General features: G+C 46.3%; 3 protein-coding genes across 3 annotated transcripts in view; all 3 read left to right on the forward strand.

Annotated features, from left to right (window-relative positions):
* The window catches only part of HP1BP3 (heterochromatin protein 1 binding protein 3), a 483172-nt gene that overhangs the window by 25199 nt on the left and 435809 nt on the right, over positions 1-22164 (forward strand). The gene's annotated exons all lie outside the window — the stretch shown is intronic.
* Positions 1045-3848, forward strand: LOC138154298 (uncharacterized). The gene is made up of 2 exons (XM_069078928.1): positions 1045-1120; positions 3295-3848. Exons 1-2 carry the CDS (start codon positions 1045-1047, stop codon positions 3846-3848), a joined length of 630 nt encoding a protein of 209 aa, XP_068935029.1.
* Positions 4533-22164, forward strand: part of EIF4G3 (eukaryotic translation initiation factor 4 gamma 3) — a 411795-nt gene continuing 394163 nt past the window's right edge. The window contains exon 1 of the mRNA XM_069079469.1: positions 4533-4575. The gene's annotated coding sequence lies outside the window, so the exon portion shown is untranslated. The remainder of the gene's footprint in view (positions 4576-22164) is intronic.

Below are 22164 nucleotides of genomic sequence, written 5' to 3' on the forward strand. Positions count from 1 at the left end.
TGATACCCTCAACAGTAAGAAGGAAGTTAGGAAGAGGGAAGAGTTCAGTTTTGGACATGTGCACTTCAAGATGTCTGTAGCACATACAATTTGAAATAACCAAAAAGCAGCTGGAGATCAGCAGAGAGGTTAGGCATGGATAAATAAATTTGAGAATCATCAGCATAGAGATGATCATAGAAGGATGGGATTATCAGGTGAAATAGTGTAGAGGGAGAAGAGAACTGGGCAAAGGAAAGAGCCCGCCAGAACACCTATAATTATGACCTGGAATGAAGATCTGGCAAAGATCTTTTGAGGACCAGTCAGACAGGCAGGAGGAGAACCAAGAGAGAGTAGTGTCATGAAAACCTAGAGAGAAGAAAATACCAAGGAAAAGAGGGTGATTGAAAGTGTCAAAGGCTACAGAGAAGTCAAGAAGGATGATGACTGAGAAAAAATTACTAGATTTGGCAATTAAAAAATGATGAGTAATTTTGGAGAGAACAGTTTTTGTCCAATGATGAAGTCGGAAACCAGACTGATAGTTTAGGAGAGATCGAGAGCACAGGAAGTAGTACATACTGTAGATGGCTTTCTCAAGGACTTTTACCATGTAAGGGAGGAGAGATATGGATGAATCAATTGAACTTTTTTTAAGCATGAGAGAGACATGAGCATGTTTATAGGCAGTAGGGAAAAAGTGAAGGAAAGATGGAGGATATAGTATAGTGGGCAATCTAATGGAAAGGACAGATTGAAATGGAATCACTTGTGCATGTAGAGGGGTTTGGCTTGGCCAGAAGGGCCATTTCTTCATGTGGAGAAGAAAGGAGTAGATAGTGGCAGGAGGCAATGGGGTGATGTGAGAAGAGAAATATAGACATTATTGGGAAATGAAGGCTTGAAAATGCAGATCATATATGGCAAGGGCAAGGGGGGCAGGTAGCTAGCTGGATGCTCCTTTAAGCATCTCTCCCCCTCCTCTGTAGGTCAGGAGAAACTGAGAAAGGTCCTTAAGCACACTGAGTTTACTGATCCTCCGTGGTAAATTTATGGGAGGACATGGGCAAGAATTGTCCAGGATTGCTTGTGGTTTCTGTCACTGGAGAGAACATTCCCAACGATGAGATCCCAGAGAGTTTGACAAGCCCTTCAACATCATATAATCTAGGCTTCTAACAGGAGGAAGCTATGGCCTAGAACGGTGAGTAGCTTGCCAAAGAAAACATGAGTAGTAAGTATCCAAGCTGGAATTGGGCTGAAGACTTAAACTTTTTTCTGCCTGCCCAAACATTCTTTCTCCTCGTGCTACCAGGTCCCCAGGGAAGAGTTTGAAGATACCAGAGAGTAACTGTATAATCTGAATGGAGGTGGAAACATGAAGCTGGCTGAACAAGGTTTAGTGTTGAAGTTCTAAAGTCAGGAGAAACATACCATTCTTCAATTTGGCCTGTAAATAACTTGTTTGTACATGCTGTTGGCGTGTTGTCTCCCCCAGTAGACAAGGAGGTCCTTGAGGGCAGGAACTGTCTTGTCTTTTGCCTTTTTTTGGTGTCCTTAGAGCTTTGCACAGTATCTGGCTAATAGTAGGAGTTTAATAAATGTCTATTGAGTAACTGATAGTGAAAAGAGCACCAGTAGTGAAAACAGAAGTGAGTTCAAATCCCCACTGTGATATTTACTACTTGTGTGACACTGGGCAAGTCAGTTAACCTGAGGATCGGTCCTTTCATTTTTATACTATGGCACCAGACAAGATGGCCCCTCTCCAACTTCCATTTCTGGATCTAGGATCCAGGCCATAACCTGGAACTCATTACTCAAACTGAAATGGAAACTCAAAAAGGGGGGAAAAACAGGAAAAAAGAAAATGCTCTAATAGAAATGCTGGCCTTGAAGTCAAGAAGCTGGCATCTGAATCCTCCTCAAATACTGTGACCTTGGACAAGTCCCTTCACTCCAAAGGGCCTCCATCTTCCCATCTGAAAAAGGGGTATAATTCTTGCCCCACCCACCTCCAGGGCTGTAGTGAGGAAAGTGCTTTGTATGCTTGATTCTTAGAAAGGGTAAGTTGGGAAGTGTCCCAAGTCTCAGGGCAGCTAGGGAGCAGAAACAGGATCCCAGACTATAAGTCTAGGGCTCCTTCCATTATATCATGCTGCCTGTTTATTCCCAGTTTTCTAAATTAGACAAAGTGAAGTTTGGGAAGTGAAGGGCAGACCCAGAATTCCAACCTGTCTTCTCTCTCCAGTCCTGTTCTGTTTTCTCTCTCCATTTATTTCTTACTGTCTTTCCTCATATGCCTTTAAATAAGGTGGGTCATTTCTTTTGTTCTTCTCCCCTTCGGGACAGAAGTCATCTTGGTTCTGTAGGAAATGCTGTTGGACCTGGAACGAGAAGGTTTGAGAAATTCTTGCCCTGCCTCTTGCTACTATGAGGCCTAGGGCAACTCACTTAACCCCTTCTGGCCCCAGTTTTCACATTCATAAAATTAAGAGATTGGACTAGAATAACCTCTAAGATACTTTCCCAACACCAAATCTATAATCCTGCGATGAAAATTACCACCTCAAGTCAGAAAGTCAGCAAGCATGTGCCAGGCATGGCGACACACAAAATGTACACGGGATAACCTGGGGACGATCAGCAGTTGGAAGGTCCTGCATTAAAGGGGATCAGGCAAGGTGGGGTTCTAGCTGATACTTGAAGGAAGCCGGGAGGCAGAGGTGAGGAGGGAGGGGGGAGATCCAGTGGAAATGCCCAGAGTTGGGTGATGGAGGGTCTTGTATGAGGAACAGCAAAAGGGCTGCAGTCACCCGATCTCCGGATGTGTGTGTGAGAGTCTGGTGTTTAGGAGACGGGAGAGGCAACAAAAGATTTTATATTGATTTGATCTTGGAGTTTTCTTCATTGGTGCGCCGGTCGTGACTCGGTAAGCATTCATTAAGAGCCTAAGTGTACTTCGCGGAGTCCTGGGGAGGTGAAGAAAGTGACAAGGCGGTCCGTCCCTGCCCTCAGGGAGCTGCCAGTCTAACGGAGGACAAGACGTGCAAGCGCCAGGCTATGCCCGGTATTAATGGAGAATAATGAGCCGAGGGAAGGCTGTCGATGGGGGAGGGCTTCCTGCTCAGCTCATTTCAGCTGTGACCGTGCCTCTTCCTGGACTCACTCGTGTGACCTCTGGAAGTCAATGAACTCTGTCCCCACGAGTCCAGTGGGGAGGACCGTGTGTAGGGCGGTGGTGCGGGAGGACGAGACGCCGGAAGGGAAAGCACCGGGTAAATTGCGGCTCCTGCTAAACGTGGTCTCCAGGACCCCGGGGCCAGCCCCCTTGCAGCCCTCGGGGCCAGCTTCTGCGGGACTGTCCCCGCCCCTGGGCGGTCCCCCTGCGAAGGGCAGTTTATTGTTCTCCCGAGCTGGGCTTTAACTCGGAGCTGCGCCGCTGCTCTCCACAGCCTGGGCCTCCCGGGTCTCCCTCCGCCCCCGCGGTCCCAGGAAAGCCGCCACCCCCCCCCTCCCACCCCGCCCCCGTTCCCGAGCTTTCCCGAGGGGCCACGAGCCTGCCCCAGAGCGTTTCCGAGAGGCGTCCGAAGTCTCCCGACTCCTCGCTGGTTCCGGAAAGAGCCGAAGCGCCTCCCCAGGCCCCCGCCCCCTCCTTCCTCCCCGCCTCCCCGAGCTCCTCCGAAAAGGCCCGAAGTTTGCCGAGCAGCCGTCCTGCCGGACTGCTGGAGGCGGCCGCAGCGCCATGTTGGATGCTCAGCTCGTTGAGTGAAGAAAATCCGCCGGCATCGCCCGAGTCCCGCTGCCCCGAAGGGCGCCGCTTCCCCCGGGGAGGGGGAGAGAGACCCCCCGCCGCCGGCCCATGAGGATATTGCCGTGAAAGGTCCGGTCTCTCCGCCTCCTGCCCCCGCCGGGTCCGGCCCCCCCTCCCCCGGGGTCGCGTTGTCACGGAGACCGGCAGCCGGTGGTGCTGGCCCGCGGGGCGGCTGCTGCTGCTGCTGCTGCCGGCGGCGGCGGGCGTGTGGGGCCGGCCCCGGCCCCCTCTTCCTCCTCCTTTTCCTCCTCCTCCCCCCTGTTCCTCCTGCTCCTGCTCTCGGCCCCGGCGCCCCCCCGGGCCCCCTGCCCCTTCTCCTCCTTCTCCTCCTCCTCCTCCTCCTTCTCCCCCGCCGTCCCCGGCCCCCGCTCCCCGGAGCGCCCGCTCCGGCCCCGGCCCCGGCTCCCGCTCCGGCTCCCGCTCCGCCTCTGGGGGGGTTGGTGGCTGCGCTTTGCCATGAGTTTACCGCAGAAACCGGCTCTGAAATCAGGCTCGGCGGCGGCGGCGGCGGCGGCGGGAGGAGCAGCGGCAGGAGCAGGGGGAGCGGGAGCACCCGGCCCCGGCGGCCCCGCAGGACCCGGAGGACCCGGCCCCGGCACCCCCGGAGCGGCGGCGGCGGCGGCGGCGGCGGCGGCCGTGGCGGCGGCAGCGGCGGCGGCCGCGGTCCCGCCTCCCCCTCACCCGGCGGCGGCGGCGGCTGCAGCTGCGGCGGCAGCGGCGGCGGCGGCGGCGGCCCCCCACCCGAACCTCCGGGCCCTCCAGAGCCAGGCGCCCCAACAGTATCCTTTTCACCTGCCCGCCCGCCCGCGGGGTCCGGGGCTGGGGCCCTACCGGCCGCGGAGGCGCTGGGGCCGGCCCCGGGGAGGAGGGGGCGAGCCCGCGGGGGCAGGTTAGGGAGCGGGGGGCGTGCGTGTGTGTCGGTGTGTGCGGTGTCCCCCCCCCCCCCCCCCCCCCCTCACTGCGGGGATCCTGTCCCCTCCCGCAGCAGCGGCTGGGGGGACAGTCCCCCTCCCATCCCTTCCCCGGCTGGCAGGCACGGCTGGGCTGCCACTGGCCCTAGCCCGCGGGGAAGAAGAAGGAGGCTTCCCTCCTGAGGGAGGATCATCCCTCCTGGCTTCTCCTGCCCCGGGAGGCATGGGAGAGGGTTGGGATGGCACGGCCGGAGATGGGCTGGCGGGGTGGGTGGGGGCAAGAGACAGCCCTTCTTCCTCTCCATCCAGTCTCGAGGGCATCGCCCGGCTTTCACCTAACGGGCCGGGCCCCTAATTAATATACAATAAACTTTTGTTTGTCAATGTCCTGTCGGTTCTGCACTGAAACTTACCAGCTCGCTCCTAGAGGTAAGTGGGTTTAAAAAGAATGTAAAACGAAAATCCAAAGGCCTTCCCCCCAGGCCTCCCCCAACTGGTTTTTTTTAGTGAATCGGGGAGTTGTCATGTGGTGGTTATAGAACTGGATATGAGAAAGAAATGTTAGACTGGACACTTCCCACTCTCTGGCCTTTAGCGGAAGAGGAAACCGAAATGACTCTTCCTTTCCTCCCTCAGCCCCCCCCAATTCCCACTGCTAGAAAGGGTGGTGTTGTGTCAGTGGTTTAAAAGTCTTTAATTTGCTTCTGGTAGGCCTGAGGTCTAGAGGTAATTCAAGGATCCGCATGGAAATGGAGCGCTTGCTGTACATCCCGTTGTCTGTGCATTCTTTTCGTTTTCAGGGTGGGAAGTATGGCTTGGTTGTGAATTTTCAGGTTAATTTGATTTGGGGGTGGGTGCCAAGGTATTAGTCTAATAAATGAAATATAAATTCCAGCAAACCCGTGGAGTTTTTCTAGTTATTACCAATCTGAGAATAATATTTCATCACGTGCCAGTTCACCTGTATAAGTATCAATTGATACATCATCATTGGCCATCAGATGGGTTGTTTTTTGTTCCATATCTTGATCCATATGGATGGCAGAAAGGCTTAGAGAGGGATAGGAGGGTGTTTGAGGGAAGAAGGACCAGGAGTCAGGGAACTTGCAGCCACCTGTGAGGTACTGAGACACTTTGAGAGTGTTTCCCAGCACTCCGGTTTGATTCATGCATGTAATGATGGTACCCCACACAGGGGAAAGCAAGCATCCCTCTCCTGTTGAATCATTGTTGTCCATTGTTTTGGTTAGTTTTCTTTCAAGTGCCATTTTCTCTTTTTTTATTAAACATTGTTATTTATAACACTTTGATATAAACACAATGGCTTACTTGATATGTATACAGATTTCACAATGGTTTTGTCTGCTAAGATTCTCTTCAATGAAAGAGTTCTCATTGATGAGATTAATTCCAAGTGAGGCATATACTTGAACCATGTGTTGCTCATGTGAAACTTGCCTCATTTTGGTAGCTCTCCCTAGTGCTTTGCAGTAGGAAAGCTGTCTGCTATGGCTTCAGCAAATCAGAGCTCAGCTTTGGTCCAGCAGTTTCTTTATACTTGAGATTTGTAGAAAACATTCCTTGACATCTTTTAGGTGCTTCCTGGCCCAATGGGGCAAATACTGGCATGGAAGTTTCCTTTATTAACTGATAAGTAGTTTGTCATTTCAGTGGCTCACTTCCAGTATCTTTTGAGTTACTTTAGTATTTTAACATAAAGGGAAGCTAACTGGTGAGTAACCTGTTCTTGACTGGAAAAGTTAACCTGTAAAGATTGCAATCCTGTATGTGACAAGGCTTGGGAGCTTTATGGCTTTTATTGGTCTACACACAAAGGGCTGGGAATCAGTGTGTCCATTATGCTTTTTCTCAGTGGATCCCAGGAGGAGGGACTTGAAAAGTGGTAGGATTGGTTGAGACTGATGCTGCAGTTTTTTACCATCTTGTGAATAAAGAGAGGGGTGATGAATTTGAGGTGGATTTTTCAGGTAGACATAAAAACTTGGACATTTTCTCTTCATGTAGAGTGGACTTGGTTTTGTCTTTACCTTTCAACATTAAAGCTAAAAATAATTTTCCTCTTCACCTGTTTTCCCAACTCTCCATGTCCTCTCCTATTTAAATAGCCAGCTATTTCACAGCTGCTGAAATCTGGGAGTGAACAGAGTAAAATGAAGCCTCATGTATAGATTCTATTGGCATTTACTCATCGGATCAGTAGATGGTATCTTGGTAATTGGGAGTTGGCTAAAATTTACAAAAACGTACCAACACTAGGAAGCGATTAAGTTTAGATGATTTTGATAATGTTATTTTTATACTTTTGGATTGCACCTGTACATCATAGCCAATAACAGCAACATCCAAGTGGTCTAATCCATCCTTAGTGGTCTGTTGTGGCTCTTCTACCCTCTTCCCTTGAGTTCAGTGTTTGTGTTTGATGCACATGGTCAATGTGTGATAAATTTATGTGGAAGCTCAGAGTCAGATGTGCAAGGCTCTTACCAGGGCACTGCCTTAGAAAGTCTGGTGCTGGTGTTTCTGAATTGAGCTGCTATGTTAGTGTGGCACCTGTAAATTTGCAGCAGTGGCACAAAAATGAGCCCTGGGCATCCTATTCATTTTAGGAGAAATAGTAAATGTAAGTGAAGAATTTGAAATCAACAGGCTTTCAAAAACATAATAATAGTAGAAAAATGAATAACTTATTTGGCTGGTGCCAATTAAAGAAACTGCTCTGAGTGAAATTCTTTGACTGTGGGAGTTGATTGTTATGAATAATGCAGGTTAGATGACAAACTGAAAATTCTTTTACTTCTGATATTGAAAATGGAAAGATGTTAAGGACAGGAAAGAAATATATTATTACTGAGAGAGCAGCAGTGTGTGTGTGTGTGTGTGTGTGTGTGTGTGTGTGTGTGTGTGTGTGTATGCCTGTGCCTGTCTGTCTGTCTGTATCTTCAGCACTGGAAATGGGGATCAGCTTTTGGAGGGCAGACACTTGGGTTCTGCTCTATTACTCACTGTGTGAACACTTAATCTAGAAGAGCCTTAGTTTTCAAAGCTGTAAAATGGGGACTGCCACAGGATGGCCCAGGCCCAGCCACTTGAGTTCACAGACTGGGTTTAATTAATGTGTTGCTGAAATTTAGTACTTTAAACTATTTACCTTGTACTTGTTTCACTTCTAGCTGAAATGCTAAGAGGCATGAGGCTGTTAGCTCAGAGGAACCAGCTTGGAGCCTCTCACTTGCAGGGTAACTTGAAACAATTTAGGTTGTGCTCACATGCCAGAAAGCTTTCTTAAGCAAAATCATGCTTCTGGTCATTATGAACAATTGTTTTGAGCACCTTTTTATATAGAAGTACCTCTGAGTATGTTTTCTGTCAGTGGGTCTTCAATTGGATTTGGAAAGTGGCAGGCAGGCTCTTTTACTTTGGCCTTCAGTTATGAAGTGGCCATGGTTTGTTGAACTTGGAGTTAAGGGGAACAGAAGAGAGAAAGTTGAGATGCCCTTAGTGAGCTTGTGGTCTAGGAAGGGGATACTGCAGCTCCGCAGATGACTTCTGTGCACAGCCATATCGGGTCCTTTTTGATTCCAGGGGTTTGGGAGATCAGAGCATGCATTTTGAGTTGGTCTTTAGATGGAGGGATCCAAGAAATCAAGGAGGGTGATCTAAGGTAGAGAAAGTTCAGGGTGTGTCTGCAGTGTAGAGAGGAGGTAGCAGGTGAGATATGATATGAGGCTGGAAATGGCTTTGCTCACTAGGCTAGAGGGAGCCACTGAAGATTTTTGAGTAGGGGAGTGATAAAACAATGTGTAAAGACCCTGGTAAGAGGGCTGGTCAGTGATCTGTAGCCTTCATCTTTTCCCTACAAGTCTTAAACTGTATCATTGAGCCAGGTGATATTTTGCTTTCCATCATCTCACTTTTATTTTCACATTCACTTTCAGCACTGAACGCCATGTTTTTTCTTTTCCTTATACTCTTCTATGTTCTGGACATTGTGACAATGATTTGGACAGCCAACTTTGTACACCGGGTCTTCTGGGAATGAGAGGAACTTTGTTGATGGGTAGGGTTTCTGTATCAGCAAGGGAGCTGTCTGTAGGGATGGACTGTTTTATAAAAAAACGAGCTTGTCTCTTGGAAAATGACTCTGGATTCCTTTGAAATTGCCTTATTCTTTTCACATCCACGGATAACTGAGGTGCTTATAATTTCCTACTCTGAATTTTCTACAGTTTGATTCAGTGAAATCATTCAAGCTGCTCTGCCAAGCTTTCAAGCACATGTCCATTGTGTGACTGTACCCACAGGGACACCAGATCCCTCCCTCTAGGTTCTGGGGCTATCAACAGCCATTCACCTTGAATGCTCTTTTAGAGAAGGCCTCAAGACTCAGGCCTCTCCGTAACCTCCTAACTAGGAGGGATCTTAGCTCTCCACATCTCTTACTCTCTCCTGTGTATTTGGGACATGCTAACTTGGAGTTGCTTGTGTGCATGTTTTAGAATGTAAGCTCTTTGAGGACAGGGGCTGTATAAGACAGCTGGTTTGGGGTTATGGAAATACCTTGAGATAGGAGTCTGAAGTCCAAGGCTGAGGGCCTCGCTCAGACATTGAAAGTGATTTGTAAACTACTTTAAATCAATAATTGTGAGTTGGTATAGGTATTATTTCTATCCATGAGCCCCTGGGCCCTTCACTGTAGCTCTTTAACCTTCATTTCTCTAATGGACTAATTATTTTCACCCCTTCCTGGTTGTTGGGAGGAAAGCCAACTTTGCAGACCTTACAGAGCTCAACTTTTAGACATGAGCCAGGGCTTCATTTTTGTGCCTGGGCTATGCCCTGCCTGCAAGTGGTTATTAACTTGAATTGTTGAGAGGCACACATGGGCCATAGGAGAAGGGAACCAGAGAGGAGAGAAGAGAGTGATAGGGCAGAGAAGGGAAAGGAAGGTAAGAGAGTAGGAAGCAGAGAATGGGAGAAAAGAGAGTGGGGGGACAGAGAAGAAAGAGGAGAGAACGGTCACAAGGTCCTGAGGTAGGGAGGACTAGGGTGCAACCAGTGCTTGCCATGAGGACTGTAGTCCCACACCTCCTGCTCAAATGAAAGAATAAATAAGCATTTATTAAGTGTCCACTGTGTACCTGGCTACCTCAGTGTACAGCTCTAGCTATTTCTGGTCACAGAGGTAGCAGGTTACTGAGCACAGGTTTTTAAAGTATGGTCAAAATTGTTTCAAGTTAAAAAAAGACCAAAACATTGGTACCTTTTGATTTTTGGTCATGGTCATTTTTGAAATTATCCTAGATAATTGAAGTTTATCAAAGAAACAGTTAAGCAAAAATGTCAATTCAGTGATCATATCTAACATGTAGGTAAGAAATTGTGCCTAACTAGCAGTTCCTGTCTCTTCTGCCTAGAGCTCTAGGATATGCTTCATTATTTGTTTTCTGGGATCGTTCTTCATTTTCAGTTACTCAGAGTTTGACTTTCTTCCCTTAATTTACGTTATCGTGCATCGTTCTTGTGGTTCTGTTTATTTCATTCTGGATCTGTTCATATAAATCTTCCCGTGTTTCTCTGGATTCTTCATATTCATCGTCTCTTTCTTGTGCCAACTAGGTTTTCCTTCAGCCAAGCCTAATGTTCTGTAGTCATCTAAAACTGCATCATGGATAAAACAGATCTTCTTCTCTTGTGAGCTTGTGTTGAATCTGGTTTTACAGCCTTAGCTCCTAATTCCAGTCCCTTGCTAAGCCTTGTTGATTTCCATCTCCACCAGTAGCTTTTGAATCCCTGCCTTCCCTCTGCTCTGCAGCCACCCTGATGTCAGCCCTCATTGCCTTTCACTTGCACTGTGGCAGGAACCTCCTCATGGTCTCTCTGCCTCCAATTCCTCCACACCCTGATACATTCTTCACACAGGGCGTTAGCTCTAAAGGAGCCATATTTCTCACCTCCTCAGTAAACTCCTGTAGCTTCCTTGTCCTTCTAGGATCAGATATAAGCTCTGATTTGCCATTGAGAACCCTTTCTAGCTTGTCTCAGCTCACCTTGCCAGGCTCATTATGTATTGTTCCTCTTAATGTGCTAGCCAGGTTGGCCTATTGCTGGTCTTCCAGTGGAGCATTCCATCTTGTGGGCCTTGGAACTGGCTGCCACTACCTCTAGGAATCCCATGATTCCCTCAGAGTTCATTTCAGTGACCACCTCATCTTCTGGAGGACCTTGCTAGTTCCTCTCCCAAAATTACCTTGTATTTACCTTGTTTGTACATACTCAGACATGTATAGATCGTTGCCCCAGTAGAATGCAAGCTCTTTGTGGGTAGGTGTCATTTACAGTTAAAAAACAAAAAAACCAAAACCAAAACCTCTGGTGTCTGGTGTTAATCGGTGATTGTTCTTGGTTCCATTGCTACAGCCACAGAAGGACTTTCACCTATGGACCATGAGCCTCTGCACTTTAGTAGAAGCAGGAGACATAAGGGAGAGCAGGATGCAGAGTCTGGCAAGTAAAAGCTTTTGCTTTGGAACTGAAGTCTTGGTGGAACCTTAGTGTTGGCAGGACAGTACACAGGTCAGATTGCCTTGTTGATTTTTTTCTCTCTAGCACTTAACATCCTTTGTTTGTAGAATCATAGAATTTAGATTTCAAAGTGATCTTAGAAGTCATCTGATCCAGCCGTTCACTGTACAGATGAGGACCCTGGCCCCCAGAAAAGGAGAGGGCCTTGTCCCCAGTGGCAGCACTGGGACTGGGTCATGCAGCCTTGTCCCCACCCTTATCACATGCAGGTTTAGGACGGAAAGCCGTCCTTCTCCACCTGCCTTCATCAAGCCCAGTTAGAAGTAGGGAAGTGGGGAAGTGGATTTTTCCTGATGAAACCTTGTGCCACATTCATGAAAACAGTGCTGTTGATCCAGTGTCAGTAGGACACGCGATTGAGCTTGGTGGAGATCACAGGTACTCACATCCCCAGGGCCCCACATAGGACCTGGCATGGGGGAGGCACTTGTTGATCGATTGGTTGGTCCACTGGCATCTCTTGTTTGGTCCTTTGTGATCAGTGCTAAGCACTTTGGAGATGACTGGTTGAGACTGAAGGTGCATTCTATAGCTGTGGAGCAGGGTGAAGACAAGGGACTTCAGACCTCAGCCTTAGCATGATGCTTAACTAGTTACCAATGGAGACATCTGTATGGCTTTGTCATTGGCAGGGGGAGGGCTCAGTCTGTTGCCTGTGGTCAGGGTTGTGTATGCATCAGCATCAGCACAAGCTCACAAGGGAAGGAAGATTGGGAATAAACTGCTTTAATGAGATGTGGTCCAGTAATACCAGGAGTTGCAAGAGAAAGGAAATTCCATGGTGGCTTTAGTATAAAGTGCCTCAGAAATTCACATTGTGGACATGCTGGAGCACCCACAGCTGCTCAAGTGGTAGCTGTCCCTCATGGTTTTGAATTTCAGTGCTGAATGAAAGCACAATTAGGTAGGTGCCCCATATTCGGGACTCCAGGGCGCTCTTTGGGATCCTGGGTTTTAGAGCTAAAAAGAAGGAGAAACAGAGAAATTCTCTTGTCTAGCTATTTTGTTTCATAAATGAGGACATTGAAACCTAGAGGAAAGGGGCAGCTTGGGGAGTGGATAGAGCACCAGTCCTGGAGTAAGGAGTTCAAATATGGCCTCGGACACTTAATAGTTGTGTGACCCTGGACAAGTCACTTAACCCCAATTGCCTCCAAAATAAAAAGACACCTAGGGGAAATAGGGAAGCGAAGGGCCTTGCCCCTGGCCCTACAAAGGTAGTTGGTCTTAGAGCTGAGATTTGTACCAGGGCCTTTTCTACTTCTCTAGGTTCTTCTCAGCTAACCAGTTTTAGATGCTTTTACAACTTAACGCTGCCATAGTTTTCCATTGGTTCTTGCAGATATTTATGAACTTGCAGCTGAATTACTAGAACCCATTGTGTACCAAGAGCAATTTTTATTCATTTAAAAAATGAACAATCCAGTGACTCATCGGTTAGGGAGATCTCATTCTTTATAGGTGGTGAAGTTAAAGGCTAGAAATCAGGAAGAGGCAATTATAAGAATTCCAGTTTTATTTTCATATTCTTCCATTAGTGCCTTTTTCTGATGCCTCCTTGGGGCCTACTGCATAGGGGTCAGACATATGACCAAGTGGTCCACAATATTCCCAAGGGCAGCCTCATCTGGATTAAAATATAATTGGGAAATATTTAACAAAACAAAGATACAGTAAAACACAGATACTATTACATTTTAAAATGAAGTCAATATGTGGCCCACAGTAAAAAAAACCTTTTGTTTGGTTTTGTGGCCCATTTCTAGAATACCACTGTTCTAGAGAATGCTCCCAGGTTTTTGAAGGCTGAGCTTGAAGAACATAAGCCCTGGGAGGACTTAACAAATTGAAAAGTATACGCCAGGTGACAGACAGAATGTCTGCTGTCTGAGAACCAGTTCAACTGCATTTGGATGGGCTTGACACCACAGAGTTGGTATTTTTATTTGATTTTGATCATCACTGGGTGACAAATTATTTCAGCCTCAGTGCATCCTCGAGCCCCATCTACTGCTAAAACATAGGAGAGTTCAAGTTTGTCTTGGTGAATGTGATACCACTAACAGAATCACAGATTCTTTAAAGTTTTAATTTGAGGCTGGGCTGGGATGTGAATGAAGACCCCTGAGCCCTTTCCGCTTTCCTCCTCCGATTTGCAGGTCTTGAACGGTCGTGCAGATCACTTGGGAGCCTATTACAAAGGCCCTCGCCTGGCTTTGGCTGGAGCTCACTCTCATGTGAGTTGAAAATAGGTTCAGATTTTATCAAGAATGAATACTAGTGATCCAGTTCAGAGTCATCAAAAGTATGTTCGTTTAATCAGTTTTGTCCTTGTTTTACTTTTTGGTAAGTTTGTGGGAGAGCAGTCCCGGGCACTTTGCTAAGAAGTATTTAAGGTCCCTCTTGGCAGGGCTGTTTCTAGCTCATTATGGGTCTTGGCATGAGTTTGCCTTGGAGGTGGAGGGTCCTTCCTTCCACCTGTGCTTTGTAGTAGTTAGAGCTGTTAGTTGAGAGGAGCTTGGAGGTTGCCTTCCCTCACCAGGCTACAGTGCATGTGGCACAGTGCATTCCTGGGATGTGTACTTCTGCTGGGTGTTTTGTGGCTGTGATTTGTATATATGAATGTTCCCTTCTTGAGTTAGGACATAAGGTGTGATAGTAGTAGCCTGGGAAGTTGAGGGAGGGAAGCTTACGAGAATGGAGTGCTTGGCTGGGTGGGCAGAAGAGTTTAGGAGGGATGGAAGCTTATGGAGTGTTTGAATTGGAGATTTCTCTGGCCTCCCATCACCTTACCCATCACCCATCCTTTTATCACAAATTAGTGGGGTCTTCTACCTTGGCAGTGGGTGGAAAGTACTCAGTCCTCTATACCCAGGTAAAAACTGGTGGAAAAAGAATCCAGATGCATTACAGAGCCTTGGCTTCAGAGCAACATTCATTATAAGTGAAGAAGGACAAACTGTATTGGGAGGAGCAGTTAGGGGGAGCTAACCTCTTTATAAATATGATCTCATTTGATCTTTACACCAACCCTGGGAGGTGGTAAGGGCTATTAATGTCCCCATTTTACATGGAACTGAGGCAAAGTGACTTTTTTAGGGTCACGTAACCAGTAAATGTCAGAGTCAGGATTTGAACTCAGGTCTTCCTAAATCTAGAAACATTTAAATAATAGTAGAGGGTAGCACAGGATAAAGTGCCCAAAGCAGTGCTATAGAAAGTAAATGGTAGAGAGATTGAGAAAAGCCAAGAGGTCAGTGTGACATGGGGTTCACAATAATTTAACTTCCTTGAAGGATGTACTAAAAGTTAGAATTTGGAGAGAAGAAAGTGAAGAACTTCAGGGGAAGTGAGAGAGAGGAGAGGATAGAATATGGGAGACTGGAGATTGGGGAATGAACTTGGTATATTTATTAGAATCAAGAGTGGTCTAGCCTGATGTTTTGACATATTAACAAATGCAGCTGGAACATAGTTTGGGTCCATTAATACTTTATAATGCACAAATGCCATACTGAGGAGTTGGGACTTTGCTCGCCTGAAGAAGAGTGGCTGGATTAAAGCAGTTTTTACAAAAGTTTTATTGATGCCTTAAGTTGGATCAGTCATTTCTGGTTAAACCCTGGCCTTCCCCACCCAACCCCCATCCCCACCTGAACTCTCCCTTGTGATAAAGACAGAGAGTTACGTAAGATTAGCCGGTCTGGTCTGGTCAGGTGACCCATTTCCTGGGCCCACGGGTGGTCATTGCGCCTACTCAGACTTGTCTTCCTTTGATGGGTCTTCATTTATCTGGTTGTGGCTCTTGTGGATGTTGTTCTTCTGGGCCATTTCTTTCACTCTTGTTCTCTTTCTCCTTGCCCTGCAGTTCTTGGACTCCTCATTTCTCATCTTCCATAATCATTCTGTTACATCCACATGTCATAGTTGAGCCGTTACTGCATCCCATTTTGTCACCTGTGCTCTGTGCTCTCCAGAAGTTGTCTTTATAAACATTTGGCCTCCTTGGGGGTATATGCACCTTATGAGATCCTGTGGCCACATTAAAATGTGAACACACATCTTAATCACTTTTCTTTCCTATTTCCAAATTGTTTTTTGCGACAGACCAATTCACAGCTGAAGAGTGCAGTGTTTTAGAAAGATGAATTTACCTGAGGTATGTGAGATCGTTTGATTTGGGGAGACGTTGAAGGCAGGAAGTCCAAGAAATGTAATACGGAGCTGCTGTGGGACGGAGTGCTGGGAGCACAGCCACCTTACCAACTTCAGGGTGCTCTTTGGGAGTCAGGAGAGCTACTGCTCTGAAATAATTGTGCTCATTTCTGGCTGCAATAAAATATACTGTTGGGGAGTGACCGAGAACTGTCCCAGGCCCTACGATTGTCCAGATATTTGACACATACTATGTTCTGTGTAATTCTGACTGAGTCACATTGCTTTAATAGTGGTTGTAACATTGATTAAGGAAGGTATGGGGTTTTAGATAGAGTTATTAGTCCTGTGGTTAAAGCAAATTCTTTGAGGTCAGGGGGTAAAAGACAAGGAAGAAAGAAAATAAACAAAGCATTTGTTAAGTGCCTACTGTGTGCCTGCCCCTGGGCTAAGCGCTTTACAAATCTCATCTCATTTAATCCTCACAACAGCCCTGCTCTTATGATCCCTGATTTACAGATGAGGAAACTGAGGCAGACAGCGGTTAAGTGTCTTTCACACAGCTAAGTGTATGTATGACTAGCTTTAAATCCAGTTCTTCCTGACGCCGGGCTGTACTTACTCCATTGTGCCACTCAACTGCCTTTTGTAAATTATGGTCCACCTCTCCTCGATCTGTTGAACAGAACTTTTGTCCCTGGTGCTTTAATTCGTCTAGCATAGCTTTGACCAGTTGAGAGCTGGACTTGGTCCAACTGTGGCCAGGAAGTCAAGGGATTCTCTTCCTGTGAAGATAGACTGCTACCTCCATTAGGCAGCTCAGCCAGGAGCCAGTCACAGCTGATGCTTGTTCTCCCTGAGCAGGTCTCCAGGATTTGTTCTGAAACCCAGGTCTAGCCCTTTGGTCTTTCTGTTGCTTTGCATGCAACATATGCTTAAGCAGCTGGTTTAACTGGGGGCCAGGATGGCCACTAGAGGCTGGGCCATCCAAGGATTAGTGGAAGGCACTGAGGGTGTTTGTTTAGCCTGGAGAAGGGAATATTCATGAGGATCTTGACAGCTATCTTCAACATGTGAAGGATGGGCCTTCACACGGGAGCAAGAGCGGAGTCAGCAGAACTCAGAGTCAGAACTTGCCTCTTGCACTGCTTGTGTGCACAGGATCATTGGCAAGTCACTTAGCCCCTGGGCATCAGCTTCTAGACGTACAAACTGGGAATGATGATTGGACCTAATTCATAGCGTGTTGTGAAGTTCCAGTGATAAACTCTCCTTGGAGCTAATGCCTGAGTTCTGTATGGTGTCAGTCTGAGAGCGGAACTAGGAGCTTTGGGTAGATGTTGCAGACGGGCCCTGTGGGATGCAAGGAAAACTTTTTGGTGATTCAAGTTCAGAAACGGAATAGTAATAATAGCAACTGACATTTACATAGTGCATGAAGGTTTGCCAAGCATTTGATGTGTGCCTTCTCATTTGCTCCGCACAAGGTGTTTTCTACCGTGGGTCATGAAGCTGGAGAATGTGAACTGGGATTTGGACCCAGGTCTGAGCCCAGCTCCAAACAACAGGGACACCACTGTTATTTAGGTAGGGAGGCTGGCCATCCTTTCACATTGCTGCTCAGGTTGGAGTTTTGTCTAGATGGCCTCAGAGGTCCCTTCCTACTTTACCATGGTGATTTTTGTTATTCAGAGTCAGTAATCGGATGGTTTTAGAGAGGAACACAGTATTTATAAAAGGTAGTAATTGCAGTTTGCCACCTTCAAAAATACTTATTGATGAAAAGAATGAGTAAAGTTACTGCTTTTATTAGCATGATGTTTAATTTGTTTAGGGCTGCTACGTTGGAGGTATAATATCATGCATAGTTAGTAATGGAGAACTTTAGTTTGGGTTGATAAAAATCAGACTGAAGAATAATTTCTCCAGTTGGAAACTTTGAGTTATTATGGAATAGAATGTGTGATGATCACTAGGTAGGAATGGACCATAGTATTTCCATAAAGAGTTCAGATTGCTTAATTTCTTCATATAGCTTTGTTCTGCCCAAAGAAAACTTTTTTTTTTTTTTGCTTTTTGGAAGGTGGAGGGCAGGGCAATTGGGGTTAAGTGACTTGCCCAAGGTCACATGGCTAGTAAGTGTTAAGTGTCTGAGGCTGGATTTGAACTCATGTCTTTCTGACTCCAGGGCCGGTGCTCTATTCACTGCACCACCTAGTCGCCCTCTCTCCCCCCCAAAGAAAACTCTTGATTGAGCTACTGTACTTACGGAAATAGTACATTATGTAAATGAACATTTTCACACTTTTCTGGGTAAAGATAGGGGGGGTGGGGTGGGGGGGGTGGGATGGGGATAGGATCCCAGACAGTGCAAAGGCCCTTTAAAGCTCTAATCTGGGCTGTTAAGCAAACAAACAATTAGGGACCCAGTGGGGAACAAGATAAAGCCCTTTAGAACAAAGAGATTTTAAAAGGAATTACCTTTGGTTGGGGGGAGGCAGAGAGGGAAGATGTAATGGAACTTACAAGTTTTCAAGATCAGGAATCTCTTTTCAACAGCTGCTCTACTCTCCCTTGCGTGAATTTAACCCTCCTGGTATACCAGTTTCAGTTTCATTGTAGGTATTTGTATTTTCAAATAATTAGTAATTGTATTACCAAGAACAGAATACTGTCCTTCAGTGTTTTTTTTTTGTTTTGTTTTTTGCATCTTGAGTTTCATGATGTTGAGAAAATTTGCTTTACAGACAACTTTTCTGCAGTGTAATTGTTCTGTCAAGCTTTTTCTTCTGGATTTCTTGCAGAAAGCAAGCCCTTTATTATGACGCTGACTTCAGCCAGAGGGAGTTGTAGCCTGCTTCTGTAAATTATTCCAAGTTTTCATTTCATAGAATCTCCGAATAGGAAGAACTCAAGAAGGCCCTTCCAGCCTCCCGCCCAGCACCAGGAGCTCATTTACTCCAGGGGTGGGAGGAGGAGAAGGCCTAGCAGGGGAAGTGCTCTGTTTTCTCTATCAATTCATGGAGAAATGCTGGCTGGGGAAAGCAAATTTGATTTGAATCCAGGAAAGGCAAAATTTTAGCTTTCAAGGCAAGACAAACCGGAAGGGACCAAGAAGCAGCTTGCTAAAAGCAGGGCTGTCTAGTGAGGGGGGTGCTCCTCAGGTCTGAAGAGTGAGATGTCTTCCCATGGGTCTGAGCCAGTGTAACTTCCGGAGCAGCAATCCTGTGGGCCTGAGAAGAGGAGGTCCTCCCCACCCCACGTTCCAGAGTTGCTGCTTGGATCCTTGCTGCGTTCTTGATCTTTTCAGCTTATGGTGACAGCAAGTGTGTGGTTTGATACTTGGCTGTCCCCAAAAGGCCTCTGTAGAACCACTGCATTTTCTGTTCATATCAAGATTTGAAGGAAAACTTTGTATATTCAAATGGCTCTCTTATAGCATCAGAACATCAGTCCTTTAGATTTCAGGTTTAGATATGATCTGTACTAGTAGTGGTATTCCTGATTAATAGGGTGATACTTTGAGATTTAGAGGGATTGTACATCTTGCCAATGGAATAATGTGATTTGTTATGCAAGTTTTATTTAGGCCATTTTTTTCCATTGTGATAGGGATATATCAGTCTGAGAGTTTAGTAGGCAAATTAAAACAATCAAATTAATTTAGACATAATTGGTTAAGAAGAAGAATTTTAGCTTGTTCTGTTCACTCTATCAATAAGCATTGATCAGTTGCCTCTGAAGAACCAGGCACTGGGCCAGGTGCTGGAATACAAGGTGACAGTGAAACAGCCTCTACCCTCAAGGAGCTTACATATTGAGAGAAATAGCATGTGCACAGATCCGTCAGCACAAAGTATGTTTGAGAGCAGTTTTTCCCAGAAATTGAGAAGGTGATGGGGGAGCTAGAGAATCACTAGAAGGTGATGGGGGCAGGAAGGGCTTTCTGCAGGAAAGTGGGATCTAAGCAGAGTTCTTGGATTATAGCATTTACCTGATACTTATCTGTGGTTCCATGGTTTCTGTGAAAAAGCAGGTTTTCTGGGATGTCCAGATTTAGACACCAAGTTAAAATGGCTCAGGATTTTTCTTGTCAGTAAAACATTTTTCAGGATGTGCAGAAATGAGGCACCTTAACAGACTCCAGCTCCTACAGAAGTAAATGTGGCCCTGAGCCCCATCCCGATCTGCTCTGCCCCACTGAGACTCGCTTTGAAGATTAGAGCCCAGTGGAGTCCAGGGTGGAGGCAGCTGCCCATTGGTGCAGCCTGTGCGAGGCAGCAGCAGAGGATGCTTTTAAAAATATTCCTTCTTGGAAATGCACATTTTTAAAGTCTAGCAAATGCCACTGGTTCTCTGTGCTCCATATTTATTTTCTGATATCACCTGATACTGTGTTACAGTGAAGGCTCCTGAGTATGTCCTGCAGCTCAATTTCTCCATGCATGTGCCAGTTTTCAGTCTCTGCATATGGTACACAAATGTCTTATCCTCGCTCAATATTGGTGTTAGTATTTTATCATAAAATATCTTATATATGTTCAAAACAGTTTGATGTCTTAAGCATGATTTTTATTATGCCTCAAGGCTGAGATATTCCTGGGACAGGGCCTTTTGATTTTGTGCATTTGTAAGTACCAGCATAATGGAGACTGCAGTTATCCAGGGTGATGCCTTTGCAGCTGCAAGACAGTGGTAATAGAAATGTTCTGTTATTCATTTTTTTACCTAGGAGTCTTAAAAAAATAGACAAATGCCATTCAAATGGCAGCCTTCATATCTGCCACCTTCACTTTTCGGTGTGCAGATTTTATGGGTAGGCACTCTGTGGCTTACCTTTGTACTCTCACCTGGGAAGAACTTAGGTTTATGAAAAGCCACTTTCTATCTAGGCTGTTAAAAGCCAGAGGCTGTTAGAAAATGTGTGCTGTGTAAACAGTGGCACCTATCTTTTTGCTGCCTTTGAAAATGATGAGGTTGAGTGACACTTCCTTGAATTGACCAGGCCCATCTGACCTCCTTTAAGCATTATTTTGGGCTGAATTTGGTGGTGTGATCCTGGTTAAAAAGGATGTTCAGCTACCTTGAAGAAGCTTCCTTGGTCAGTGACACTGTAGATTTGATAATGCTAAGAATTTGGGATGAGAGGAGGCCGTGTGTGATGTCAGACTCTGGGGAGAGGCAGAAAAGGCCTTTCACCTTTTAGGTCCAAGACTCAGACTCACTAATCCATTGATGCAGGTCTGTCCAGTGTGACTTCCCATAAATCATTCACAGTGGGCTTAATAGTATAATTCTAGAGTGGAGAGTGATACACAAGACTTGGCTCCAGTAGGTCTTGGTCAGTTAGGGAGCTTCCTCTGGCCTGAGAAGTTAACAGAGCTGCTGCTCATCTTCACTGGCGGAGGGTGTTTCTTCACTGAGAGTTTCCTGTGCCAGTGAGATCTCACAAGTCTCATTCCAATGGCACTTAAAGGTTTACCAAGTTCTTTTTTTCAATAATCTTGTAAGATTGGTAGTGGGAATATTGGCCCTATTTTCTAGAGGGAGAAATGGAGCTTCTGAGTGCTGTCTGTATCTAATTGCCCAAAGTCACCACCCACTAGCAAGTAACAGCTGAGATTTGAGCCCTGGCCTAGGGCTCCTTCTAATACCCAGGCCAAGTGTTTGAGATGTAGCCCTTGGGTGATGGTCACTGTCCCTGGAGGCATTCAGGCTTTGATGAAATGCAAACTGGGGCAGAAACCATTCTGTGGGGAGTGAGTGGAGTTTTCTTATTGAGAATGTACATTTATTTAAAGAATGTAAAATTATTTATCATTTTGCCTCCCTTTCTGTGGTGCCCAAGGCAGTTGCTGTGAATCCCTTGTCTGTCTCATTGCCTATTTTGGCAAGGTCAGTGACTTGATAATTAATTACCTATTTATCTCAGTGTGCCTTATTCTCCCAGTGCCCTGCATAGTAATTTACAAAAGGTCCTTCATAAATGAGTGTAAAGTGGTTGAATGGGGATGGCCATTCTTCAAGCCAGAGTACAGCTTAAACTATGGCCAGCTGGTTTAAATTGAGATGACAAAGGAAAGTAGAAAACACCCTAAGAGTCTTCAGAAGAAACAATGGAATAGCCTTTCCTGGGTAATGCCCAGCATATGTACCTTCTACAGGGTAGTTAGGCATGAGGCATCATGATGGGTGCTTCAAAAACGGCTGAACTGGGACATAGAGCTAGAAATCTAGGCCCATACTATGGGCTGGAGTATGGGCTCTTTGTGGGCTCCTAAGGGAACATAGTGGTTTAGTGGAAAGGGCACTCCCTTTGGGAGTTGAGAGGTCATCTCACTGATGAGGGAGCAGACAGGCCCCTCAGAGGGGAAGTGACCCACTGCCTCATCCATGTCACCCAGGTCTTACTTGTGGAGCCTGAGCTGGGCTTTGAAGTGAGGGCCTCCGTCCAAGTTCAGGGCTCTTTTCCTCCCCTCTGGAGGCAGCTGTGGTTTGTACTGGAACAAACTCTGTTGGAAGCCCTGGACACTTCTTCCAGCCCCACTGCTTGCTAACTGTTTGACCCTGGTCACTTAGATTTTAGGAACCTCCTCTTCTCTACGAGTAGGTCACATTGCTCCCAGGGTTGTTGGCAAAGTGCTGTGGAAATGGGAGTCATCATACCATGCCATTTAAAAACTTTGTTGTGATGTTGTC

Source organism: Petaurus breviceps, unplaced genomic scaffold (assembly GCF_028583685.1).
Source record: "Petaurus breviceps papuanus isolate PSGF00001 unplaced genomic scaffold, PetGlider_PUasm1.0 91041, whole genome shotgun sequence".
NCBI lineage: Eukaryota > Metazoa > Chordata > Mammalia > Diprotodontia > Petauridae > Petaurus > Petaurus breviceps.

Coding starts and splice junctions, on each gene's coding strand:
- LOC138154298 (XM_069078928.1), top strand. CDS start 1,045: ATGGGCAAGAATTGTCCAGGATTGCTTGTGGTTTCTGTCACTGGAGAG. Junction 1,121..3,294: donor CAACGATGAGATCCCAGAGA/GTTTGACAAGCC, acceptor CGTGGTCTCCAG/GACCCCGGGGCCAGCCCCCT.